This window comes from Delphinapterus leucas, chromosome 4, assembly GCF_059928025.1.
Source record: "Delphinapterus leucas isolate spDelLeu-1000000601 "Yukka" chromosome 4, BTC_Dleu_Yukka2, whole genome shotgun sequence".
NCBI lineage: Eukaryota > Metazoa > Chordata > Mammalia > Artiodactyla > Monodontidae > Delphinapterus > Delphinapterus leucas.
In genome coordinates, this window is record NC_143132.1 from 104,476,407 (window position 1) to 104,504,160 (window position 27,754).

Here is a 27,754-nt window from a genome sequence, read left to right on the forward strand (position 1 = left end):
CGGCTTGCACACACAATCTAGCCACATCCCTTTAAACAGCTGCACCTGGTCTCCCTGTGCCCTGGCACGGGCTCTTTAGTGCTATGCCCCACCCTTAGAAAGCTGGACCTGGGGAAAGGCCTATGCTGGCCCTGGAAGTGAGCTCAGGGCCATTTGGAGAGGGATGTGGGGGTCTCTCATCCCCTGAGATTGGTCTAGAAGTGGGAGGCAGAGCACAGGCTCTGGAAGGGCACATCCCTTGGGGACTCCTTAGCCCGTGGGAGGTGTGATTGGAGGAGGGCCATGGAAGGGTCTTCTGAAGCCAGGGTCCCAGGGTTGGACTCCCTCTTACACTGGTCTAAAGTCAGTACTATTCTTGGTTTGGGGCTGTCCTGGGCTCAGGTCCTGACGAGTTAAGGGATTTCAAGGGTCACTTTGACTATGTTATATATAGATCCCAAGTCAGTGAATTAACTTATTCTTCCCACTTTGTACAAAACATGGATATTTAAAAATGTGCATTAAGACTTTCTTCTCCATGAGAGATGCCCAGGACTGGGTCAGAGACTGACTGATGAAACCAGACCTACCTCTTTCATCACATCCCCTTATTTCACTGGAGTAGCAGGCAGAATCGTTAACACCGTAACTTGTCCTCTCTCCCTCTTTTGCATAGTGAGTATGGTTGAATTTACCTAAAAGCGCAAATGATGTGATTCCACCGCACTAACTCTAGGGTCTTATTTCCTTTTGTACGAGTTATTATTTGGCTGCATAACAAATTACCCCCAAATATAACAGCTTAAAACAACAAATATTTATTATTTCATAGTTTGTGTGGGTCAGGGATATGTAAGTAGCTTAGCTGAGCGGTTGTGGTCCAAGGTCTGTGATGAGATTGCAGGCAAGCTGTCCACGAGGGCTGCAGTCGTCCCAGGACTCAGGTGAGGCTGCAGGATGCTATTCCAAGTCCACTCACATGGTTTTTCAGGCTTTAGTTCATTTGCTTGTCGTATCACAGGGGCCTCCTGGAAGCCAAAGGAGAATTTCCGGAAGGAGAGAAGAGTGAGGCAAGAGTCAAGTGAGACAATGGCATTTGGAAAAGGGTAACTCAGATCTGGCAGCTGCAAGGTAACTTCCCAAACCAGGGTCTGCCAACAGGTGCTGTGTCAGGCTACCTGGGGAACTTACGAAAAATATATCAATAGTATATATACCCTTAGAGTTAATAATACTGTACTGTATATTTGAAAGTTGCTAAGACATTATATCTTAAAAGTTCTTGGCACAAGAAAAAAAACTTTTAGGGCTTCCCTGGTGGCACAGTGGTTGAGAGTCCGCCTGCCGATGCAGGGGACATGGGTTCATGCCCCGGTCCGGGAAGATCCCACATGCCGCGGAGTGGCTGGGCCCGTGAGCCATGGCCGCTGAGCCTGCGCGTCCGGAGCCTGTGCTCCGCAATGCGAGAGGCCACAACAGTGAGAGGCCCACGTACCTTAAAAAAAGAAAAAAAAAAAAAGAAAAAAACTTTTATAATTATGTGTGGTGATGGATGTTAACTAGACTTATTATGGTGATCATTTCACATATATACACGTATCTAATCATATTGTTCACCTGTGACTAATAAAATGTTGTCTATCTCAATAAAAAAATACCAGTTCCTAGACCCACTTTTATTTATTGTTTTTCTTTTGCAAGGAAGCTGAAGTCAAGAAAGTTAAATGACTTCCTCAAGTTCCCATAGCTAGAAAAAGACTGAACTGCAAAAGGCTGGAATTCAGGCTCATGTGGAAGACACAGTTCCTGTGAGGAAGCAACACACAAGCCTGGCTCCCCACAAACCCAGGTGAACATGAACCCTGGCTCTCCGTTGACCACCAGGCAGCCTTGCGTGAGTTTGAGTCATAGGATCTGTACAAATCCTGGTTAGCTTATACGTGAAGAGGGTATAATATTTACCTTGTGCTGTTATTGTGTCGACTAAGTTATTTTTAATGCTCCCTTGCCAAAGACCCCTAGGAATATACCCATAGTTTACAAAGTTGAATTTATTACTCATTGCAGTGAGGGAAATGCACACCATCCTGGAGGTGTGTCAGTGAGAGGGTATTAGGAAATATTATTAAAGGATTTGGGATTTTGTTAGCTGATTGGGGGAAGGCTTAGGAAAGCAGGGGTCATTCTATGAGTGTGTAACCTCATAAATCTTATCCATAGAAGGGCAGACCAGAGAGAGGCTAAGGCTGTTAACTGGCAAAGAAGCAGCGGTCACTCTAACTGGTCAAGATAGCTGTATGTCCACTGTGGCTTGGACAATGTTCATATTTTGTCTGTGTTTAGACACGATTAAGGAGTCTTGTTCTTGTCTTCATCCGTCGTGGTCACAGAGGGGCCTTGTCTCAGGTTGATGATCTGAGAAATTGTCCATGTTTATGTTTAAGAGAAGAACACCAAGGCCCAGTGATAGCACCAGGCCAGCTTTTTCCCAGAGTATAAAATATCTTATCATAGTGCTGGACTCACAGGTGTTCCATCCATCGGGGTTATGACTTTATTGCACACACCCACACTGCCAGCGCTGGACCTTTGAGTCACAGTGAGGCAGGTAAGGGGTGTTCTGGGGTGGAGACATTTGGAAGAATCTAAAAGACAGGTATCCCTTCAAGCTGCAATGACCCATTTTCTTCCCCAGCTTCAGGCCTTACAATGAAGCCATTTCCATGAGGTCAAGGGTACGTCAGCCTGTGGAGAATTTCAGAAAGAGCAAAGAGGGGTCTACAAGGTAGAGGGCCTATCCCTGACTCTGCCTTGCTTCCTTCCTGCAGTAAAGGCATTCTGAGCACTTACAGGGAGTCAGACCTGGGCTAGATGCTGTGTGACACCCACCACCTCATGGAAAAGACAGACAAGCAAACAATCACGCTGAAAAACGGGGTAAAAGAAAACAGTGTACAGTGAGGATCACAGACAGTCTAAGCAGTGGTTCCCACACTTTCCTGAATATTGCAATCACCTGGATCTTTGAAAAATACGGATGACTGGATCCCACTGCACTAACGTAATTGATCTGGGATACTGCTCAGAGCGTCGCGATTTGAAAAACTCCCTGGGTGATTCAATGTGCAGCAAAGTTTGGGAGCCATTGGTTTAGTCCATCCATCCTTACAGTCTGGGGTGGGGTTGGGGTCACACAGCTGTTTTATCTTAGGAAGCTGTGGTCCCTCATCCCAGACACTTGTATTTAGGTACAAAATCTGAAAGAGAATTTCAGGGGGCTTACAGATCCTAAGAAGAGAATCTGGGAATTCCTTGTAGGGGGCGGGCTGTCTCGTGAAAACCCCCCAGACACAGGAGTATCCAATCCCAATCAGAATGACATGAGCTCTCCGTCCCCTCCAGAATGGCGCTGCCCCTTCTCTTTCACAGAAGCCTCGGCTTAGTGTCACCAAACCTAGTTCGGGCATGGCGGTAAGCAGCTACCGAGCGGCCGGTGTGCGCACGTGTGAGAGTGTGCACACGTGTGAGAGTGTGCACGCCGGCGTGCACGCGCAGGGCCGCCGGCGAGCGTGCGTTTCCGTTTGGGAGCCCGGGCGGCCTCCGGCTGCGGCTGCAGCAGCTCGCCCGGCGCCCCCTCCCGCCCAGTCCCCTCCCCCTGTGGCTCTCGCTCGCCCTCTTCACTCCCCCGGCAGCGTCGGCCGCCTCCGGGTGCGCAGGGCAGCGGTCGGCACGCGAACCCCTCCTGCAGGCGCCCCGGCGTCACTCGAGCGTCGAGCCCCGGGCGCGCGTGTCGTCCCCCCCGCCCCCCAGTCGCCGAGCGACGATGAGCCGAGGCGCGAGGGTCGCGGAGAGCAGGTGAGCGCAGCCGCTGGGCTTGGGGGGGGGTTCGGAAGGAGAAAGGGAGAGCGGGGGTGGGGTGCGGCTGGACCCAACATCGCCGCGTGGAGAAGGGGCTTTGCGGTCTTTCGCACCCTTCACCGCAGGCTCTGCTTTTGCCCTTTCCCGGGTGGGGCGAGGGCTCCACTCCCGCCCCGACATCCCCGCTCGGGCCGCACAAACAAAGCGCCCTTCGGCGGCGGCGCCTGCCCCGCTCGGGCACGGAGCATGGGGGAGGCGACGCGCCGTACTTCCCGGATTCCAACCTCCTATCCCCGGCGGGGGGCCCGGGCGGTCGCACCTGGGTCGGGCGGGCGGCGGCGGGGTCGCGCGCAGGTGCTCGCGCGGAAGGCGGTGGCGCGCAGCTCGGAGGCCCAGGGCTCCCGGCCCGGAGGCGGGGCTACGGGCAGCGCTGCTGCCCCCTGTCGCCGCGGCTTCCCCACGCCCGCTACCCGTCCCCAGGCGGGGGCGGCGGCGGCGGCAGCGGCAGGTGGTCCCGATTTGTTCACATACACCTGGCGGCGGGCGGGTGAGGAGGAGGGCAAGTCTCCCTGCGGCATCCCCTTTGCTCTCAGCGTGTGTGGACCGGCTCCCTTCCCGCCTCCGTGGCGACTCCCCGCCCCCCGAGGCCCGGTTCTGCTGTCCTCGTGTGTCCCCAGCCCTCGAGCTTCAGCTCTCTGGAGTTCCTGCGCTCTCTGCACCTGGAGGAGGACTGGGGAGGTTTTACTGAACACCATCGGTGCTTTGGCCACCCGGCTTTCAAGTTGAGTTGAGAGCAGGATTATTTCCTTAATCCCTTTTTGCCCATGCGTGGGACACCCCCGTGCCCATCATCCCCTCAACGCCCCCATGGGGCCCTAACAATGTCTTGAGCACAGTAGGCGCGAGATCAACATTGCTTGAAGGATTTCTGCTATTACTGTAAAGGCAGCCAATACCTCTGTGTGTTATCAGCGTCCCACAGCCCTTTAAAAGCAGCGGCTTTTTACGTGGAAATGTCTATTAAGAGCTGGTTTGGGATGTTGTGGTCGAGTTCTCCAGGACTCACTGTCATCTGCAAAAGCAGGCTTTTAGTTGTAGTGTTTGGATGTAGTGTTTCAGCAGAAGACACGTGATGGCTTGTTTGTGAAATATATCCTTTAGGTAATCCTCTCATTGCAGTAAATACTTGCAGGTAGTCCAACCCAAAACAGTGCGGAAACGCTCGGCAAAGATTGAGACTCTGCAGAGAATTTACTTATGGGACAGTCTCTGACACAAAAAGAGTTTCTACAGGATCAGCTAGAGGAAGAAGAGAATGCGGAGGTTTAAAGTGTTCACGACTTCAGTTTTTCGTGGATCATTCATGGAACATTAGGCCCAGCTTCTCTCAGGAAGGAGGGAGGGATTTTTTGGTTTTGTTTTGTGTGTGTGTGTGTGTGTGTGTGTGTGTTTCCTCATCTTCTTTAAAACACTGTTGCAATCAGGAAGGCAGTCTTAGAAAAGTCTGTTGTGGATGGGTTTTGCTGTTGAATTTCTTGAAGTTAGCATGAATAAAACTACACTAGGACATAAACTGTGTCCGCTTGGAATATCAAAAACACTTCTTTAGAGGTGGTCAGTTAACAGCAAGACTTGTAAATGATTGTTAAAGAGAACTTTGAATCAAATTATGGCTAAAAGTAAAGTTTTGTTCCTCAAAAAAAAAAAGAGGAAGTGAATTGAAATACAGTGTGTGAAATTAGCACAGTTACTTACACAGAGCTAAGGAAACCTCTACCAGCCTTCCTAGTATTACCCTGAAATGTGGGCCCTCCCCACCACTTTCCCTGAAAACTTGTTAGCCCACCACTTCAGTGTGGTAACAAAGTCCATATAATTGTGTGTCAAACGAGGGGGAGGTGCAATTCTCAGTAAACTGTAAAGCACCCTACAGATGTTTGCTACAGTTAGTTGTAATTTGTAGTAGCTGCACAGTATGTCCCTCTGATACTTAGCCATTCCCACATTTTTGGCCATTTAAGCTGTTATTACTGATTTTTCAATATTAAGGAAGTCTCTGTTTTATATCTAATTACCACATTCTTTCTGTCATTTATTTGTCCAATGAACATTTTTTTTTTTAATAGTGCGAACTATATGCCAAACTGTGTTAGATGCTGGGGATGTGGAATCCTTGGCTGCACGCACGCACGCACAAACAGACACTCATACACACTCCTTGTTCCTTCAATTCCCAGAGGTTATAAACGGCTTATAAACAAAGCACAGCAAAGCAGTGCAATAAAACCATTCATCTAGGTGTACATCAGACCTGGGCTCAGGGAGGGGAGTAGAGAAGGGATCCCTTCTACGGGGCCGAGTCATGGGAGTCACCCCACCCCGTCCATCCCCAGTCAGGTGAGCTGTCCTTCTTGCCCACCCTGGGCATTTAGGATTTCTTTCTCTTCCTTCTTCTTCCTCTTCCTCCGTCCCTCCTTGTCCCCTCACTGCCTGAAGTGTTCCAGCTGCCTCCCGTCTCCCTTAAGCCAGCTTAGTTCCAGCCCTTTTCCCTCTTGGCCCCACTTCCCTTTGGAGTACATTATGCAGAGATTTCATTGGCAGTTAGTTGCAAGGAGAAAGAAAGGAGTAAACCCCGAAACTGTTCCTCCTAATTCCTGCCACCCCACAGCAGCCGTTTGGGCTGTATCCCCAATGCGGTCACTTCTTCCTTCCACCTAGGGTCATTCTCCATTCACGAACGTGGCCAGTAAAACTAAAGTCCTATATAATACTTTTCCTTTCCCAAGATGCTGAAAACCCTTCCTTTGTGTGTATGTATATACAGTCATACAGAAAACACAGCATCTTAAGTGCACAGCTTGATGAATTACCACAAAGTGAACACATCTGTGTAACCACCATCCAGGTCAAGAAATAGAATATAACACCCTAAAAGCCCCCCTTGTTTTCCTCTTACTTTCCTGTCCTTCCTCCCCAGAGGGACCAAAGATTGGTTTTGCTAGTTCGTAAACCTTATAAAAATAGAATCATACAGTATATACCCTTTTGTGTCTGGCTTCTTTTGCGACATTATGTTTGTGAGATTAATTCTCTCGGTTGTGTGTAAGCAGTTTTTCATTCTCATGGCTTACAGTTTTCCATTATATGATGATATCACATTTTATTCATCCATTCTCCTCTTGATGAACGCGGTAGTTTCCAGGTTTTGTCCTTTACCCCTTGGATGCCCAAAGACCTACCCATTTCACTATTATTTTTGCATGGTGTAACTGGTGTAACTGAAAAAAGGAAGGGAGAGGGGTAGATGAAGGAGCCAGCCTGGAGAGCCAGGCCTGTGGAATTTTTATCTTTGCTGATACTAAGTGTTTTCTGAAGCGTTGAAGCCTGTGCTCTCATTCAGAAACCTGAACACAGAAGAAACAAGCTATGGGATGGCTTCCATCATGGGCGGGCGAGCTGATTGCAGTTGGTGGTCTTTGGGATGCTTAGAATAAAAGAAATTGGGTGATAATGGGAAACCAGCCTGGCTTGGGAAGTGTCCCCTGGGGGCACTGACAGCTGGCAGCTCGACCCTGACCTTCCCCCAGGGCCTGGTCCCAGAGGGCTTGGTACTCAGGAAGCCCCTCTGTCCTGGCCAGTGTGGAAGAGGCTGTGTAGTTGGCTTCCAGAGCTTGATTCTGGGTGAAGGCACTTTCCTTGGAGGATGTTTTAAAGTTGCCTAGCCTCTTGAGGGGTTTTTGTCATCTGGTACTACAACTTCTTTTCAGGGTGGTCTGGCTTTTGTGGTCTGGGGGACTGAGATTTTCTTTGGGGAAATGCTTGGGCCTTTTGGACTCAACACAGGCAGTGTCTGAGCCTGTAGAATGTCAGGGGGTCTCACAGGATCAGACATTCTCCATGAAAGATGCTGATGACAGCAGACCCTGCATTGGGACCCTGCATTGTTGACTTCCTCCTTTGCTCTCAAGCTTCCAATCTTCCCAAGGGGGAAATACGAAGACTGCTCAGTGGACTGAATGGTCGCCACTCAGCATCTGGGGTTGCCATCAGTTTGGTTACAGTTAGTTTCTCCACCTCCCTGTCTTTCCTCGTCTCCTACCTCTCTCCCCCTGAACACACTTGCTTTCCTCCTGTTCCCGGACCTTGATTAATTCCTTCCTGCCTCAGACAGAAGCTGTGCAACATTCTCTTGTCCATTCTTGCTTGTCCTTTGTGGCTGTTTAAATGTCACTTCCCCAGGAAGCCCTCTCCAGTTTTTCAATCTTAGACACGTGCTCTTGAAGCACTTCCTGTCTCAGATACAAGAAGACAGTCTTCCCCATCAGGCTGATGTGTTCTTGAAGGCACAGACCCAGTTGCTTTGTTCGCTTATGCCTGGCACATAATCCATCCGTGTTTGTTAAATGGATGAATTGATGGGCAAACCAAGAGGCCTGAGACAAGTTGTGAGATTGTCTCTGCTTATAATTTGCTGTGTGATCTTGGGTGTTCGTTAACTTCACCTCTCCTAGAGTCTATCTCCCCCTCTGTAAAATAATGCATCAGGCTGGAGGATCTTGTAGGCACCTTTCCGCTTCAGTTTTTTTCTGAATCTAACAGTGAGAAGATCCTACCTGAGGCGTAGCATTCTTTGAAAATGCAGGCTGGCCTTAACATCATGGTTTAAGTGGCCTTAGTTACACGCCTGTGTTCTTAGCATAAGAGCTCTGTCCTTCCCAGTTCATCATAGCCTGCTCTGGGCTAAGACTACAGCTTATATTTGCTTTTATGTTGCTCTTCCCACATGATATACATTTATTTATTTCCTGATCTGTCTTCTCTTCCATTAGTGTGCCCCTTGGGGACAAGGTTCATGTGTCACGTGTTACTTTTATACCCTCTTCGCTTAGCACAGCACCTGTGAGTTAATTTCAGTTGATGAAAAGAGATCTGTATTGTAGAGAATATTACTTTCATTGAGATTATTCTCTGGAAAGTATAGCTATTTCATGATTATGCAGATTAACTCTAGTTTGTGACTAACATAAACTCTTTTCCACTTTCCTTAACCCATTTAACTTCTTCTGGCCTATTTCCCAGAAGGTTGATAGGGGCTAAAAGAAGTAAAACACTAGTTGGTTTAATTCTGGTGAAAAGTTAAGAGGAGGATTTGGGGCTCATTCTGGGTTTAATTATACCTAATAACTAAGGTCTCTGAGCCTTATTTCCTCATCTGTGAAACGGAGATGACACTAGTTCAGTATCAAGCACTAAAAAGGTTGTTGCAGTGAGCCCATCGATGGGCTTGGGGTCCTTGGCTTGGGTTCAGGCACACAGTAAATAGTTTTTAAATATTAGTTAAAGAAAATAATTAGGTATTATATTACATTTTTATTTTCACTCTAAGAATTGCTAAAGATCTTTAACTGGAGAATTATTACTTATCGAGCCAGATTTGAGTGAAATCCTTCTGGTACCTACTATCCACCTGTCAGGCTGGGAGTGGAGGTGGGAGAAAGGCTCCCTCAGGTTGGATTTTACTATGCTGAGATGCAGGGTTTTTCTCCTCCCGCTGAGGGAAAGGGGCCTGTATTAGACGGGGCCTGGGAGCTGATAGGCATGGGGCGGCATCGAAATTATACCTAGTCATCATGGTGGAGTCCCGATCAAAATGTAAGGAATTTTAAGTGATATTAAGTAAATGTCCAAGTCCCTTCCCTGCTGGTCTTCAGCCCCTAAATTATACTGGGAACATTTGGAATGGGTACTCTCTGTCCGTGGTTGCCGTGGTTTTCCTTTTAAAAACCACATGGAAAAAGCAGAAAGGAAGAGGATGTGGGGAACTAGCTAGCATCCATGTAGTGTGTTAGGGAGAAGGGTTCTTCTGGTGTAAGGATTTAAACTGTGACATGACACAGATTAACAGGAGAAAGTCACACAAAAATATAATAACAGGGACACACGGGAGATACCGAGGAAAACTTGAAAAAGGCCAAAGCCCTCACCTTAAATACCGTCCTCAGCTAAAGACGAAAGAGGATGTTAAGGGTGAGAAGAGTGAGTTCTGGGAGGTCACCAGGAAGAGCACGGTAAACACAGGTAAGGTTTGTGATGCACATTTAACTCACTGCCTTCTCCACTGATAAGATGCAGATTTGGACACCCTTGCAGACAGCGATTTCCCTTGCAAATGTAAATGTTTCTTACAGAGGGTAACTCCTGCTTGGTTTTCAATGTTTTTTCCCTTTGCCTGCTGTTTCCTAGAGAATAACCAACTTAAAATAATTAATATGCCAAAGAGACATATTTTAGGGTAGCAAATTCCGCTGCTCTGTAAAGTGGCTGGGCCCCTGTGGGTCCCCTGGGGTTGCTCCCTCCACCCGGCTGTGACTCCTGGAGCTGCCCTGCGGGCGGGCTCCTCCACCTCCGGGCTAAGTCTCCTCCCCCATAACTGTCGGGTGTTTTAGTACAGAGAGCTGGCCCTGTACCCTGCAGCCTCACTACATGGAGAAAATAAATGTTTTCCATAAAGGTTTTCTTGTGTTTAGCAGAAGTTCTGGTATCTCGACACATGTACACACATCTGGAAATAAAGATAAACAGCTGTAGAAAGGGGAATATGAAAGGGACAATTAAGAGAAAAACGCAATTTGTCATTGGGGACACAGAGTGGGTTTTAAGCAGACATATTTTGTACAATAAGAACGGCTAGTTCTTATTCTTATTCAATACAAGTTCTCATAATTATTTTTAAATTAAAAGGCACAACGACTGCATTATAAGAGGTGTGAGTCTGGAGAAAAAAGATGCAGTGGTTAGCTTTTTCTTCTATGTATTTCATTGGGAACCAAATTTTAGCCTTTCTTAGTATCTTGAAGCATTTCCTAATTTCAGGTTTACCACCACTCTCTGACCTTTTGAGCTGGAGTTTAGGATTAAAAAATAAGAGGACTTAGGTCGGAAAATGAAAATACATGTTTTTCCTAGAAAATACCAAATACTTGGGAATGTTCACCAGAAAAAATCTTGATTCAAGGAGGTTTTCAAAATCTGGAGGCTCCTGACTAACTTGACTGAAGAAGAGAAAGGAAAGGGCAAGCAGTTGGTCTGCTGCTTTTGCTGTTTTCTTCCTCAGTCTACTTTCACTGCCGGGATTGGGGTTTGGGGTAAAGTGGTGGGGAGTGAAGGGAGACATGGTACCAGGCACCTATGGGGCTTTGAAGTCATAATGGCCTACCTAGGGTCAAGTGCTTCTTTTCTGTTTGTTAGCTGTGTGACCTCAAGGAAGTTAATGAACCTCTCTGAGCCTCAGTCCCTGCATTTGTAAAATGGCCTTCATAGGCTTATTGGGATGATTCAGTGAGAAAATGCAGAAAGATTTTACATCCCCATAAGTGCAAATAGCATCATTGTTGTTTTCTGCCTGCTTTTTCATTTATTCATCAAAGATTCTGATTCAGTGGGCCCCGAAAAAATGTTTTTTAGAAGGCACCCTGTAGAGTTCTAATGTCCACAGTCCACACCTTGAGAAATGCTGTCCTTAAGGGATGAGGAACAGTTTGGGCATCAAGGGGGAGGGCAGGGCTGTCACGTACATGCACACACAACCCGAGGGGATACCCCAACATTGTAGTACATGTCCATGGAGCACACATAGTTGGGGTACCTGACCTGCAAGGCCACAGGCGGTGACCCTTTTGGGGGGAGGGTGCAGAGAGAGTGGTGTGTGTGTGTGTGTGTGCGTGCGTGCGTGTGTGTGTGTGTGCGTGCGTGCATGTGTGCGTGTGTGTGTGTGTGTTATGCAGGGTATGCTTGGGACACTGAAGAGCTTTCCCTCTGAGGGAGCACGCAGGGTGGGAGACGAGGAAGCAGGGTGGGGGTCCTTGTGTGCCATGCCAGTAGCTCAGGCTTTGGCCAGAAGAGTCTAGGCAAAGACATGATTAGGTCATGCTGACGGTCACACGAGGGACAAACCAAGAGAACGAGCCAGTAATTATGAGAGAATATAATCAACCAGCTGGGTGGGGAGAGAGCTTGAATGGAGGCGGAAACAGTTTGCATTGAGGAGGGGGCAGATTTGAGAGAGGTGTTGGAGGAAGCGGAGGAGGTTAGGAGGACACGGATTGTGCTGCTTGCCGAGAAAAAGGAGCTAGTGATGACCTGGAGGTTCCAGTTAGGTGACCTGGTGAGGTCAGGAGGAGCGGGTTTTCCTGGAGAGGGGAAGACAGTGGTTAGTTAAGTGCTGACTAGTCCATTGAAGGTGCTGAATTGACCCTTGGGCCCTAGGCACCTGGGACTCTGGGAAGGGGCCTGGAAGGGGGCAAAGATTTACGATCTGAAACCTTGGCGTGAAGGCGAGCAGGAGGCAGTGTGAGGAGGGTGCACTGATGTGATCCTGGGACACGGCGATCTAATCCCCAGGAGGCTGGGGCCTGGAGCCGGGAGATGGAGCACATGGAGAGGGGAGAGGCCACTGAGGCACGGGAGGGGGGAGGGGGGAGCCTGTCACGTGCTTCATCTAAAGAGAGAGCAGTCACTAAGGACGGAGAGGGCCCACTGGGTCTGTCGGACAGGAGTCCTCGGTGGCTCTGGCTTGGGTGGTTTCGGTAACGTGGGAGAGCAGAAGGCAGGTGGCTTTGATTCCGGGAGAGGGTGGGGAGTGGGAAGCGGAGACCGTGAGTTCTCGCGTGAGACCGGCACTAGCAGGGCAGAGGGAGTCCAGGCGGCGGTGAGGACGGAACGTCAGGTCAGGCGGGGGAAGGACCGGTTAATTGAATGGGAGCTGTCCGAGCCCTTAATTCTCAGGCGTGCTGTGACTGAGGGAGGAGGCCAGAGAAGCAGGTGAGAAGACCTGGGCAAGGGAGGGCGACTCAGGGAGCAGCTCTGGAAACCAGGAGGAGGGGCTGGGGGCCAGCGCGGGCTGGGCAGGGCAAGGAGGATGGATCGCTGGAAACGCGGCAGAGCAAGGGGCGTGGCGGGCACGGGGATGCAGTGCAGGGACCCTGTGCCGGGGTGCCGGGGTGTGAGCGGACAAGCTGGGCTTCAAGGGCACGCTCCATAAGCCCCGTCTATATCCTATGGTTTGGAGTCAGGCTGTAATGGTAGGTGGGGAGTGAGAGGGGCAGGAAGAGCCTTGAGGAGGGAGAGAGTTCTTTCATCTGCAACATTTCTGCAGAAACATAGTATGATCATTTTGAAGACTTTCATAATTATTTTGTATAAAATTAGTATCCGTTTATGAAACTGGTTTTCTTTTCTTGTTCTAGTGATGATCACAGTGCCTCTTCAGAAGAAAAAGGTATGGAACTCTTATGTCAATGTCGAGTTATCGAAAACTTAACCTATACTGTGGAAATTTGCGTTTTTAGAAAATGATTTTTTTATTAATTTTATCTGTTGGCTGCAGTTTACATTCATGCATTCACCAGCTTATAGAAATGTGTTAAAATAATCAACAGGTTAGGATGATGCGATAATGACAATTTTTCAGAATTTTCTTTAAGATTGTTTTTCAACAGATATTCCAAAAGAAAAAAGAAGTGTAAAGAACTTGGGCCTTTGTAGTTTTTATAACTTAAGAATAGAAAATAAGTGCTCTTACATCTCTCTCCTTTAAAACTCTGGATCTAATGTTCTTTTTAACCTTATTTTAAATTCAATAAAGTAAGATTAGAGAAGTATTGTCAATTGAATTCTATAAATGTTCCATACACAATGACTAGATATTTTCTTTAATACTTGAGTGTTGTTGTCAATTTTAGATACTTAATGAAAATGACAACACACAATTCTATCCCTGAAAGTGGGTCAAATAAACATTTATTTATTTAAAAAATTTATTATTTATTTTTGGCTGCGTTGGGTCTTTTTTGCTGCGTGCGGCTTTGTCTAGTTGGGCGAGCGGGGGCTACTCTTCGTTGCGGTGCACAGGCTTCTCATTGCAGTGGCTTCTCTTGTTGCGGAGACCAGGCTCTAGGCGTGTGCGCTTCAGTAGTTGTGGCTCGCAGGCTCTAGAGCGCAGGCTCAGTAGTTGTGGCGCACGGGCTTAGTTGCTCCGTGGCATGTGGGATCTTCCCGGATCAGGGCTCGAACCCGTGTCCCCTGCGTTGGCAGGCGGATTCTTAACCACTGCGCCACCAGGGAAGCCCAATACTCCTTTATTAAAGGAAGGTCTTGGTCTAGGTTTGGGGGTTGCTGAGGGTCGAGTCCTCTCTTGGGCCTGTGCTGCTTGTTATTAAAGGCTGTAACCAGTGTGTGGGGATGTATTTCTTGCTTTGGCTCCTTCTCTTTATCATGTGCTGCATGGCTCCGAGTCCTTCTGGAGGGTGGTTCCGAGGCCACTTTAGTTGTTGACCTGTGTCACTTGGCTGCAGAGTGGCTTAGAAACTCCTCAGCTCATCGCTGGGCCACTGTCTTACTTTTGCAAGTTCCATATCCCTCCTGTGTTTCATTTTTCCAGTACAGAATAATAACCTGCCTGATAAAAGTATTCTGATTAAAATCTAGTAACAGTTTCTGCAACATTTGGCTGCAATGTGTAGTGTATGGGGCTGTCGTGAATCTGTCAAGTGTAGGGTTGGATCTGGCCAGCTTTTCTGCTTCCTGGTGCTGACCTCAACCTCACCCGTCCCTCTCTTTGCTTTTGCCTGTTTTTGTCTGCTTGAGATGCCTCTCCCTTCCTGCACACTTAACCTCCCAGGCTTGTTTCAGCGCTACCAAATTCAAGGACTTGTGCTGAATCCCGCACCTGCAGTGAGTGGTCTCAGTTTCTCTCTTGGACCAGCAGAATACGGGCCTTCCTTCGTTTTGTACTGTCCTGATTTCTTCATTTGTCTGTGCGTGGCTACTGCTTGCCCTCACACAGGCTGTTTGCTGGGACATGGATTTTCTCCTAATGCTGCAGAGTGCCCATCACACGGTGGACACTAAGTCAGTGCTCATTAAATTGAAGGGACAGTAGTCTCTGCCCACACCCAGGGGAATTAGTCAACTGGTAATTAAGCCCCTGTTGTTCACGAGCCTGGCGTGGGTGAATGTTCCAGACAAACGAAATGGAAGAGTTGTCTGTTCCATGAGCAGGCTAATTGAGCATGGCGTAAATACAGACTAGGGACATGGTAGCTAAGGGGCAATCCTTCCCTACACAGAAATGCTCTTGCTCTGTTTAACATTGTTGGTAACTTCTGCAGCAGTTACCCCTTCTTCTCCTATACTATAATATCTCCATTCCCATGCATCCACACTGGCTTAGGCTCTCATCACTTCATATCTGGATCTCTGCAGTGGCCTCTGTGTCAGGCTCTCTGGAGTCTAATGCATCCTGAGCGTCAGTACCCCCCAGTGTCCACCAACATCTTGGGGATGGCCCATGGCCCATTCCAGCTTGAAGCTGTCATGTAATTCTGCGTCTCCATGTTATTCCGCGTCTCCATGTCATTCCCCGTAGGAGAACAATCCCCCAAGGCCAGTTCTTCCTAACTGCATTCCAGGCCCTCCCTAGTCTGGTCACAACTTATCTGGCCAACTTTACATCCTCATTTGTGTCATTTTACTAAATTGTTGACAGTTGTTGGCCTGAATTGATTGTTAACTGGGGAAGGACACTGATTCTTTGGTATAGTAACACCACCGTCTGCCCTTCAGTTACAAAATCTAAAACCAGGTGCTTTTTTTTCCTTTCTGGTGTCAAGTTACTTAATCACCAGGGATGTTTTTAGGGAGCTGCTGAGTTAATCAAACAAAGAAACAATGCCCTTTGGCACAAAATTGAGAGATTGCCAGGGATCCAACCAAATGTAATTATAAAGTTTGTTGGCTTTCTGTTTGCCCTCTATTGGAAAAGGCTTATGGTTCCTTGAGCTAAATCTTTTTTCCTTTGAGAATATGGCATTGTTTACCATTGGTAACTGGGCATTCATTTGACAGGCAAGGCTGCTTTGGCTCTAAAGAGGTGATTCAGTTTATGGAATAGGGCGCTTCTGTTATTTTTGGTTTAGCAGCTTTTACAAAAATGGACGTAATCTTCTATTTTATCCTTGTATTTATACTATTAAACTTTGTTTCTTTCTCAAAATTTAGATTGCCCCAGTCCCAACCTAGATACTACAAAGGACTCTAAATCAGGTAAGGGATGTGATTAATATTGGTAAATGCCCAAATGAAATTTTTACAAAATAACAAATTCATAGCAAGATAAATTACCATTTATTTTTCTGTTTTACTTCAAACAATCTGAATGAAAGGTAGGGACTTTCATCTTTCTACTTGAAAGAGTTGAATGAATTTTAAACTTCCGTGATTACCTAGCCTAGTGAAATCAGTGACTTTAAAGTTTGGTGATAAAGATGTACTTAGTGAAACTGAGAATTTATCTGATGGTGCAGTCAGGCCATTTTCTAGATTGGCTCCACTAACCTAATAGCGGGTCCTCTGTGAGCCCAGCCAGGTGGTGGATACTTGGCTAGGGTAGTCCTGGGAGGCTTCCCTGAGGAGGTGATGGTCAACTTGAACTCTGAAGGATGAATTGAGGTAACAGGGCAAAGGTGGGGAAAAGAGTTGTCTTAGTTCAAAAGACTTGCAGGTGTAAAGGCCCTGATGTGGGAAAGTACACAGTGCTTGTTTGCAGAGGCTGAAGAAGGTCAGATGACTGGAATCAGAGAGAGAGGAGAAAGGTGGCAGGGCCATAGTGTGTCTGCAGAGGCAGGCGGGGGCTAGATTACATAGGCCCTTTGGATTAAAAAATCTGTTCTCCGGAGAAGATGTACAAATGGCCAATAAGACATAAAAGATGCTCAATATCATTTCAGGAAGATACAAATCAAAACCACAGCAAGATACCACTTCACACCCACTAGGATGGCTATAATGAAAAAGATAGTAGCAAGTGTTGTCAAGGATTTGGAGAAATTAAAACCCTCATGTACTGCTGATGGGAATGTAAATTGTCACAGCCATCTGGGAAAACAGGTCATTCTCAAATAGCTAAACAAATTACCATTTGATCCAGCAATTTCTCTCCTCTGTGTATACCCAAGAGAAACTTGTGCATGAATGTTCACAGCGGCATCATTCATGATAGTCAAAAGTTGGAAACAACCCAAAAGTCCATCAGGTTTTAAATGCATAAACAAAACGTGGTATACCCGTTTGTACTACTTTGCTAGGACTGCTGTAACGAAGTACCACAGCCTGGGGGGCTTAACCAACAGAAATGTATTGTCTCACAGTTCTGGGGGCTAGAAGTCTTGACATCAAGGTGTTGGCAGGGTTGGCTCCTTCTGAGGACTTGGAGGGAAGATCTGTTCCAGATCTCTTTTGTTGGTTTGTAGATAGCCATCATCACGATCATTTGATGTTCTTCCTATGATGTGTCTCTGTGTCTGAATTTCCCTTTTTTGTAAGGACACCAGTCATCCTGGATTAGGGCCTACCCTAATGATCTCATTTTACCTGACGTAAATACCTCTATAAAGACTATCTCCAAATAAGGTCATAGTCTAAGGACTTCAAACATGAATTTTCTTTTGGGGTGGGGGGACACAATTCAATACACAACACCATATAATGGAATATTATTCAGCCATAAAAAAGAATAAAGTGCTGATACATACTACAACATGGTTGGACATTGGAAACGTGCTCAGTGAGAAAAGCCAGGTACAAAAGCCTGTGTGTTATGTAATTCCATTTATATGAAATGTCCAGAAGAGGCAAATCTATTCAGGCAGAAAATAGAGTATTGGTTGTCTAGGTCTGGGAGGAATGGGGAGGTTGGATAGTTAAAAGGTACAGGGGTTTTTTTTGGGTGATGAAAATGTAAAATTGATTGTCATGATAGATGTACAACTCTGTGAATATGCGAAAAGCCATTGAATTGTACACTTTGAGTGAATTGTATAGTATGCAAATTAGATCTCAATAAGGTCGTTATAGAAAAAAAAACAGGTTATATCAGAAGAAAAATATCCAAAGCTTGTTGTCCAGAAAAAAATCCACATGTTTTCTTGAAAAACTTAAGCTCAGTCATGTCCGTGCCCAGGGCCCTGCTTCCCGAACAGTTTGCTGGGACTGTGGTTTTTGCACACTTGATTTATTCCTGTGATTAGGTTTATGTGGAGTAGAATATACTTCAGGACAGACAAGTAGCAAAAGTTGTCCCTCTGATTTGTTTCCTTACCCTTGTCATTTCTGAGAACAGAGCCAGCTGGCAATCTTGTTGCCAGATGGTCGAGTCTTTATTGTTATATCTGGAAAATTAAGTACATTTTCTCTTTTTCCTCAAGGTAACATTGTACGGGTTTGATGATTACATCGGCTGTTTTTATGAGGCTTCCATGTTCCTAGTGACAAAAGGGGAACAGTACCTAAAGTTATGCGAAGTACCCTTTGGTTTTAATGTTAAATAAAAGAGGAGAACTATGGATTTGTAAGATGTAACCAAAATGGAGATTAAAATGGGATTGTGCAAGGACAGCTCTCCCCCAGCTGTCTGAGAAAGGAGGAGAAAGTCCGCTGCTGGTGATAGTGTCCGAATCAAAAGATGAGAGTTAAAAGTGTGTACCCGCAGAGTATAGTCCAGCCAGTGGGTAGCACAGATTGTCAGGTGAGTGAAGGGACAGACACCTCAGGCCAGAGTGGGGTGGACCCTTCTCATCTGGATGAAGGGAGGCTGGCCTTGTCAAGAAGCAGAGGGTGATTTTTGTAAACTGAGAGCAGAGCTGATACGGGGTACAGGGCAGGGCAACGAGCCCCAGAGGGGAGACGGGAGTGACCCCTGACTTGGCCTCGGGAGTGGAGAGGAAGCCGGCTGTGCAGCCGCTGTTTCTCTCTAGGCTGAGAGTATGTGGAAGGGGTTGTGGCCTGCATTCCGCTGCTGTCTGCCCCGAAGTGTCCAACCCTCAGAGGGGAGAAAATGCACCGGCCTCTGGACCAGATAAGGCATGGGACCTGCTCTTTCAGTTTGCCTGCTGTCACATTCCCTCTGTTCCCTTTCTCACCTTTCCCTCCTTTTATTTTTTTTTAAAGTAAAATTTATTTTTAAAAGCTTAGCGTTTTTTTAGTTGAATGCAGTGGATCAAAGGAAGGAGTATGGATTTTGTCCGCATCTAGGCTGGCATTCTGAAGGACAGCCGGGCGTGGTGAAGGTGGCACCCATCAGAATGAGAAGCTGGGAGAAGAGAAGCTCAGAGCTGGGGGTTGTTTGCGCACCAGCTTCCCTGAACAGGGAGCCTGCTGCCAGAGCTTTCACCTGCACAAATATGGGAAGGGTTTAGTGCTTGTAGTAGAAGGCTTGGACTGGCCTGTCACTGGAGTTTAGGAGTGAATGTGACCTATTAGTAACACTTAAGTGCCTACTGTGTGCGAGGCCCTGGGCTGGTCCCTCTTCGCAGACATCTTATTTAGTTCTCAAATTTGTGCCGTGAGGCCGAAAAATGGTCCTGGGGGCTTGGGCAGGCTCACAGGGCAGGGAGGCAGAAATAGAATCAGGAGTCCTAGGTCCAGAACCAGAGGGAAGGTGAGCTGAAGGGCTGGCCCCAGACTCCCTCTCCCAGGGACCTGGGGCAGAAGGTGGGCCTCACCTGGGACCGGTCCAGGCAGAATTACAGCCCTGCAGAGGTCCCAGACTGCCAGAGGGAACCGACAGAATAAAGAGGGGCCATGGTAGGGGCTGCTTGCTTCTTTAAAGCTGGGCAAAGCATTCGTTCGTTCACACATTCATTCATTCATTGAGCATCTGTATAGGAATGCGTGCTGGGGAATCAAGGTGGTGAGACACAGCCTCAGTCCTCCAGGGCTCACAGAGCAACAGCTAAGCAAGCAGGCACTGCTTGGCAATGGGGTAAATGTGACAGGATGGATCAGGAAAGAGGCAGGGCTCACCTACCTTGGTGGGGCAGAGGGAGACTGTCAGCAGAAGTGACACTGCACTGGCTCTTAGTGGATACCTAGGAGCTCTGGAAGTGGGGTCCGGGGAAGGGATTTCCAGGCAATGGGATGGCATCTGTAAGGGCTTGGAGGAAGGAGTGGTAATCATCCTGGGGCACAGCTTGGGGAACGAGGAAGTGATTAAAATGGGTTGATTCTAGGCCAGTGGTTCTCAACCCTGGCTGCACACTGCAGTTATCTGGGGACCTTTAAAAATAATACTGCTGTTTGAGCCCCATCCCAGAGTCCCAGGCATGGGTGTGTTTAGAAAGCTCCCTAGGTGATATCAGCATGCAGCCAAGGTTGAGAACGCACTGCTCTGTTCTTTCAGCCCTGGAAGACAAAGGCCATGTCCTATCACTTTGATTTCCCAGCACCTGTTTCAAGACCTCACCCTCCCCTCAGGCATCCTCTCGTGCAGGAGTCTGCCTCCTACTCCCCCCACCCCACCCCATCCAATCAGTCTCCAGCTCCTGGGTGTTGAACTGCTGAAGTAACAAGAAGCATGTTTGCAAGTGTAACAACATGGTTAAGAGGGCAAGTTCAGGCCAGACTGCTCAAGTTGAAATCTTAGCTCCAGGCTTCGTGGGCGGGGGATAAGGGGTAATGCCCTGGTGCTCCGTGGTGTTGCATAAGTCAGTTAACTGACCTCAGCTTACCTCATTTGGAAGTGAGAGTTAATGTGTAAATATACGTAAAGCCCTTACGTAAATATATGTAAATATATGCAAAGTGAGTAAATAAATGTAAATGAGTGAATACACGTAAATGAGTAAGTATATGCACAGTGCCTGGCACATAGTGAACACTCCAAAAAGCTGCTCTTAGCTGCTGTATTATCGTTCTCATCTTTATTCTTAAATCTTTCCATTTCTCCATGGAACTATTGTCCGTCCTTGGTTTTGGTTGTCAGTAGTTGTGTGTAGGAAGGGAAGATTTGAGAATAATATTAATAGCTTTCCGTGTATTTGCTCAGGGGATCCTGGGCCTGCGTGGGGGGCGAAGCAGGACGGCAGTCGAGGGGAGGGAATGGAGGGGGTGCACTTGGCTGAGCAGATTCTGCCTGGGCGCTCATCTGGTCAGCCAGGGGAGGCCCAGTGTGCGCCTGGAGGTTGAGGTCAGATCCAGATTTGGGAGTAGGTGGCCAGCCCTCTTGGGGCTCTTGAGGTGGAAAGAAGGCTGGAAGTGGGGAGTGTGGGTGGAGTGTGGAGCGGAGCAGAAGGCAAATGGAGGACACACGGAGAGGCAGGTGGAGAACCAGGACAGACGGGAGGGCTGTGCGGGCAGGACGGGGTGGTAGGGGTCACGTCTACCCATGGGAGTCATGGGTCTGGGGCTTAGTGGGCCTTTGGGGACATCAGGGAAAGGATTCCAAACTAGTTGTGGGAACAGAAGCCTGACTGCCTTGGATGGAGGCACCGAGTTCGGTGTGAGAAAGGGGAGGGAGCATTCTTGGGGACCGCTCTTTCCAGAAGTAGTTGAACACTATAGACTGTCCTATGCTTCAGGGAAATGGCATTTACACTACAGTATTCTGCACTGTTGTGTCATTGAACTTTTTGCATGGAGCCTTCTAGACGTACGAGTGCGGGTCCAAGATGGGAGCAGCGAGAGCAGGTCAGGCTGGGTGGGACTTGGGTGACACCCAAATAAAGTGATTATTGCAGCCAGAGTGTGATTTGAGCTCATATTTAAGCCATTAAAGTATGTTTTATCCAGCTCCAAAGAAAGATAAGCCTTCTTTTATGTAAACCACACTAGTTTGGGACTTAGTGAGAATGGATGAAAAGAAGAAATTAGGTGAGTTTGGATCTGTTTTATTATATGTATAATTAAAAAAAAATAGTTCCTACTTTTATTCATTATGTGCTTCTCCTGGCATATGCTTTTTTTTAGGTGAGGACAGCAGTTCTGAGAGCAGTTCTGAAAGTGAATCTGGTGAGTTATCTGTGTATGTGTTTCTTTAATTACAGAATTCTAGTTAAACATAGACACCTTTATTTTTATTTTAAAGTACTGCCCAGATCACTTACATTGCTTGAGGACATAATAATTACTAGTGTCTTTTTTGTGAAGTACTGAAAAAGTACTCACATGGTAAATAATTGCTAGTTGGCAAGCAAAGTGGCAAAACAGGATGAGCTGAAAAAGAAAGACAGGAAATGGTTGCTATTGGTGAGAGGCAAACATTTTACCTATTCTCCCATTAGCCTGTGTTTTTTCTTAGTTGTCGTATGAATCTGATTTAGACCTTTTTTTTTTTTTTTGTAGATAACGAGACGCCAAAACCAGAAAAAACAAGTGAGTATATCCTTCCTTCCTCTGACTTTCTTTTTTGTTGTTGAAAGGAAGAAAGACGGATAGGCTTTGAGATGTTTAAGTTGCAAGTTGCTTGTTCATGATCTTTTCCTGTGTAAAATTGGGTTCAACATTGGGAAACGAATAAGCATTTTGAAAATTTGAGCTCAGTAGACTTGGAATACAAGGGATGTGTTCCTGCTCTGCATTGATGCCAAGACTCTGCATGTGTGGTTCTGCCCTCACGGTTCCCAAAGGAGAAGAGATTGAGGGACTGGCTGAAATCTGCATTGTCGCCGCAGCGGCCTTGGCTTCCTTCCGAGGTGGTCGCCGCCCACAGTTTATCGCAGGGTAAACTGTTTGCTGCTGAAAATGTTGTACATTTGTGGTTTAAAGTTTCTGGCTTGGTCTTCTGGCTGTTTGTGAACAACTTGGGTATGAAACCACTGTAAAGACGTAGATTCTAAATATAAAATTTGGTTTTGATCTAAACTTTTGTGAAAGACTTAGGAAAAAAATGTTGCATGACTAAGCTTATATTCTAACTGATTTTGTTTTACTGCAGGATTTTTTCCCCCCAGTTCTTAGAATATAATCTGCTATGAACACAAATACTATAGCAAGGCAGTCAGAGGGCTCCTTTGTAATATTTTTAAATTAATGAAGTCTCTTCACTCAGAAGTCCTTCTGTCTTTAATCTAATTCTCTCTGCGGTTTCCCAGTGGAGAACCCGTGAAGGTAATTGTAAGCTCCTTACAATCACGTTATGTATTGATAAGAACCTGTAATTATTTCTGTATCACACTCGTGGAGTAGATGTCACATTCTGATACCCATAAGGAAAGAATGTGTACCAGCCCTCCTACTTCCAATCCCCTTTATACATTATAAGGACTATTTCATCCTGCAAAATGCGGTCAGAAGTCTAGCCTCCAGTAGATTGGATTAGGATAGAAATGAAGTCAGAAAGCTGTGTATTGGGATCCAGCCTTTGTTGTCCCTGGTTAATAATTGAGTAAATGGCCATAGGGACATAGAGTCCAGAGGCAGGGCCCTCAGAGTCCTGGAAGCCAGGCCTGGACCAGGGCCTCACCAGGGTGGCAACCAGGTGGAAGACATTTGAGTCAGAGAGGCTCGAGATAGGCTCATGTTTGGGTGGGAGGGCACGGTCAGTGAGGTCAGACAGGGCATGTGTGGGTCAGGGAGCTGCTGGACCTGGCCCTTGGCCAAATTAGACTCCTGGATGTCTTTGGCACTGAAAGTGGGTGGGCTGAGGATGCTTGTCTCTGGAGCCCCGAGGCTATCCACGGGGCCCTGCCTTCCCCCAAGTTTATTCTCTTTGTTAAAAGACCTTTTATCCTCCACCCTGGGGGGAGAAATCAAAGAGACCCCACCCCCACCCCGTTCACCTCCATTCTCAGGTCAAGTGGAAGGGCCCGGCAGGCTGCCCTGGGATGCCTACGTTTCTGTGGGCTGGCTGGTGATGCAGGCCCACCCATCATCCTCATGATCGGATATGCCTTCCACTCATAGGCATGAGCTCTGAGGTCACCTGTGTCGTGTGGATTAAAGAGAAGCTGTGGTTTATGTGTTGGAGAGAATTGCAACAATTTCTCTGCTTTGGCTGGGAGGACCTGGTGGAAGACTCAGTTTGCTGGGTGGTTAGGATTCTCTAACCTCTTTTCTTTTCTCTGCTCCCAAGGCAGATAGGTAGAAACAAAAACATGAGATGTGGATGAAATGCAGTGTAGATCAGCAGTCTCCAACCTTTTTGGCACCAAGGACCAGTTTCATGGAAGACGGTTTTTCCATGGACCCGGGTCAGGGGGGTGTGGATATGGCTCAGGCGGTAATGCAAGTGATGGGGAGCCCCAGAGGAAGCTTCACTCGCTCGCCCGCCTGCCACTCACCTCCTGCTGTGAGGCCTGGTTCCTAACAGGAACCAGGGGTTGGGGACCCCGGGTATAGATGATAGCCGCTAAATAATTTAGAATTTTATGATGCTTTTTAGGTTAGTGGCTGTGGAAATACGATTGAAGAATTTTGTGGTGCAGGACTTAGGTCAGTATTTAAGAACCTTTGGATCTATAGTATTCTGAGTCCAGAATTCTGAATACTTTTAGTCTCTAGTTTCTATTTCATCTTAATGCTGTTTTTTTAAAGCTGGTTCTGTCTTGCAACTCCTGGTTCCTGTATAATGAATGCCCTGATAGCAAGCAGCTTGTGTGGCCAGGGCTGGAGCAGCATCCTGGGGAGAGTCCACACCTTCTGGGCATTGGTGGTGGCCTAGGACCTTGCACATGTGGTGAAGATGCCCGTCTTACCCATGGGCTCACCCTTCCAAAGCTTGTTCAGATCTTTAAAATATAAAACCAAGCATTCAACATATTAGGTCTTACCCCAAGTGAAGAGTTATTGTCTACTTTAGAATTCTTTAATTTTTTAATGAGTTCCACCCATTGCCCTAGCAAAATAATAGTTAATAACAGTTAGCTAGCACTCACTGAGTGCTTGCCGAGTGCCAGGTGTAATACCTACCTGTAATTTTATTTTCTATCTTTTTGGGGGTGGTATTATGTTAATCCTCATTTAACAGATGAGGAAAGTAATGGACAGAGAGATTTAGAGCATAACTAGAGTGCCCAAGCTCATGCAACTAGTGGCCGGTGTAGATAATAGGAAAATTCACCACTGTTCCCTTTCGTAATACATTTTTGTATTCTGGAGTTCTAGTCAATCAGAAAGTGAGCACTTACCAGGCCCTGGGGTTACAATCCTCATGAGGCTTACATTCTAGTGGGGAGAGAGACAGGAAGCAGAAACACTGAACTGTATAGTGTGCAAGGTGTCAGGTAGGCCCTGCTTTGGTCGGGGTGGCGGCATCAAGAAAGCCTCTCTGATAAGGCGACATTTGAACAGAGACTGCAAGGATGTAAGGGAGCGAGCAGCATGAATATTTGTTCTAGGAGATAGTAAGTGTGCAAAGGCCCTGAGGCAGGAGCGTGCTTTGGTGTGGAGAGTGGCTCGGAGTGACCAGAGGGCAGTAAGCGTGGGGAGGCTGATAGAAGCTGAAAGTAGTGGGGAGCCAATGGAAGAAGGAGTCTACATGCTAAATCAGAGACGCTTACAAGATAGTTCCGGTTTAAATATGCCTAAAATCAGACGTCAACTCCTCTCTTACTTCCAAGCTTATCTCGAACTCTGTACTAGCCTGAAGGGCTGATGCCAGTCAAGCCCTACCTTGGGGACAATGACTCCAGCTTAGTTCCCGACTCCTGGCCACCGTGAAGGGCTCTTCACTGGGGGCTGCGGCTGTCCAGCTGAGACGCTGGCCTAGGTGAGGAGTAACTAGTGAAGAGCTCGTTCATGACCACCTGTGCCTCGGTCCCTTCTTGTCTCCACAGATGGGGAGCTAAGAGAATCTTCCACCGAGGAAGCGTCTAATCAGGGTAAGAGCGAGGCAGTGCCCTTGCCCTCTCGTTTTCTCTAATTCATCCCGTTCTCCCTGTGCCTGTGGTGTGAGAGGAGGATTCTGAGAGAGCTGTTGCTTCTGTGCCAGAAGATCAGCTAAAGACTTAATGTACCAAAACGGGGTGCATGGAAACTTAAGAGTCGCTTTCAAGCTCGTTTTCATGCCTTTAGACCTACAGCGGGACTCACAAGCATGATGCATCATGTGGCACTGAATCCACTCACGGAGATGTTGAATGTATGTTTAAAGTTCCTGTTGGTTGTGAAGCTGGAGATGGGGGTTTGAGTGATTTACGCTGTGACTGACTTACGCCAATACATGTGTGACCATATCTTTTACAGTTGAAGAATGGGAGGGTAAAGAATTGCCCACAGACCATTTTAATTCAGGTATGAACTGATGTTTTCCAAAATATTCGCATTATTGCTGAGGGACCTGTACCTTTGAATTTTGTAATCTGGTCATATCTTATATATTTATTAAAACAATTTTTGTCTGAAAATGCCAGTCACATTCCTATAAGCAAAACTTTTTCTCTGTCATTTAGAATTTAATGAAATCCAATCTCACTGTGAACACTGTAGTGCTGAAAATGTAAGTAACTTTTAATTATGAAGGGATGATTCTTTAATTTGCTTTATTTAAGAAAACAGCATTTACTTATAGGTTATATATGTGCTTTTCCTCCAGAAGCACAATGAACTAGTGACCCCCAGGCTCCTTTCCCGGGGACAGTTTTTGTAAGTAATTGTGAATGCAGAAGACATATCTTCAGTAATTTAACTTTCTACATAATTATAACCCCAAGTAGGGGAGACACAAAAAGCATAACTAACTTTACACATTTTATGTAATTACTTGGATTGTTTTCTTTGATAATGGTGCTGCTTCAGAATGTTATAGTGTTCCCTTAGTGCTTTTGAGTGAAATTAAAAACAAAAAATGAATTGAAAAAAAATAATTTTCAGAGGTCTTCTCCTAACCAAACATCAGGACTAAACAGGTGTTCTTATCTATCCAATGCAGACTGAAGGTGGACACAGAGGGAACTTACCAGTGCACGGAGACTGGTCTGATATTTGAGGTTAACAGAAAAGTTGACATCAAGTATTGCGTCCTGTCCTGGAGCAAATACGCGGACCTGGTTGTGAAGCCCTGGGTTGTCGGTGGACCCTTGTTTGATGTTAAATGTGACCCAACCTGCCTTACCTCCATTCATTTTCCACATTCCCTCTGCTTGGGTCGTAAGTACTCGTTTGCTAAAAGTTTAGTTGGTGTGTGCATGTGCACATGTGTGAGAGTATGTGTGCAACCCATACAATACCTGGAATACTGATTCACCTTCATGTGTTAACAGACTGCGATGCCAACATGATGTTCAAAGTCTTACATGTTAAAAGTACTGGGGCCTCGTTAGAATATACTGTGGACCATTCTGCAACCCATGTCAAATGGCACGTGAGCTCTCTTTCTCCTGTGGGACCCGTTATTCAAAGCGAAGAAACAGTATTCCACCATGGGGCTGTGATCCTGTACAAAGCCATCGACCATAACCCATCCTTGTCTTTTCGAGTGTACATAGCAACCAATAATGAGTCCTTCATCAAGGTAAATCAATGAAAGTGAATACTAAGTGTTGAATACTTTGTGTTCAGACTTTACATGACATCTGGGTGGGTCCCGTCCCTGTTGATTTAAGCGTCACCCACAGCGGGTCTGATTTGGTGCTCGCCCACAGAGGTCATCAGGTCAGTGCCTAGGTGCATGCCAAGTCCTCAGATCCATGGAGTACAGGTGTTTATACATGTAAACAGTGTCGTGAAGATAAGAGATAGGAAAATAGCGCTCCAGAGGTGGGGATGGCACAGACAGGCAGGCCTGGCCTTGGAGAGGGTTGCCTGGTGGGCAGCCTAGGCCATCTATTCTCTACTCCTTGCTGCTAAACATGTGGTCTGGGGACCAGGGGGCCAGGGGACATGGAGACCAGCAGTGGCTGGCTGACATTAGCAGGGAGTTCGTTAAAATGCAAAGTCTCAGCCCCACCCAGACCTGCAGACTCAGAGCCTGCACTGGTCAACATTCCCAGGTGATTGGGACGTTAGAGTTGGAGAAGCACCTGCTCTGGATACACTGGGGAGCCGTTTCAGGTCTTTGGGTCAAGTGTAGGGCGACTGAAGGTTTCTCCTTGGCCTAAAGCTCCGTCAGTAAGATGGATCTCTTAGGGTAACTCATTCCAGAGCAATT

The 27,754-nt window shown here is 46.9% G+C and overlaps 1 protein-coding gene across 1 annotated transcript in view; it reads left to right on the plus strand.

Annotated features, from left to right (window-relative positions):
- The first annotated feature begins 871 nt into the window (after positions 1–871).
- The window catches only part of LOC111171642 (uncharacterized), a 39,355-nt gene continuing 12,472 nt past the window's right edge, over positions 872–27,754 (plus strand). The window contains exons 1-12 of the mRNA XM_030760747.2: positions 872–923; positions 3,459–3,834; positions 13,083–13,114; positions 15,895–15,939; positions 21,637–21,678; positions 22,012–22,041; positions 25,443–25,487; positions 25,852–25,899; positions 26,058–26,104; positions 26,201–26,250; positions 26,537–26,754; positions 26,868–27,118. Coding sequence (XP_030616607.2) covers positions 872–923; positions 3,459–3,834; positions 13,083–13,114; positions 15,895–15,939; positions 21,637–21,678; positions 22,012–22,041; positions 25,443–25,487; positions 25,852–25,899; positions 26,058–26,104; positions 26,201–26,250; positions 26,537–26,754; positions 26,868–27,118 — 1,236 coding nt within the window. The remainder of the gene's footprint in view (positions 924–3,458; positions 3,835–13,082; positions 13,115–15,894; positions 15,940–21,636; positions 21,679–22,011; positions 22,042–25,442; positions 25,488–25,851; positions 25,900–26,057; positions 26,105–26,200; positions 26,251–26,536; positions 26,755–26,867; positions 27,119–27,754) is intronic.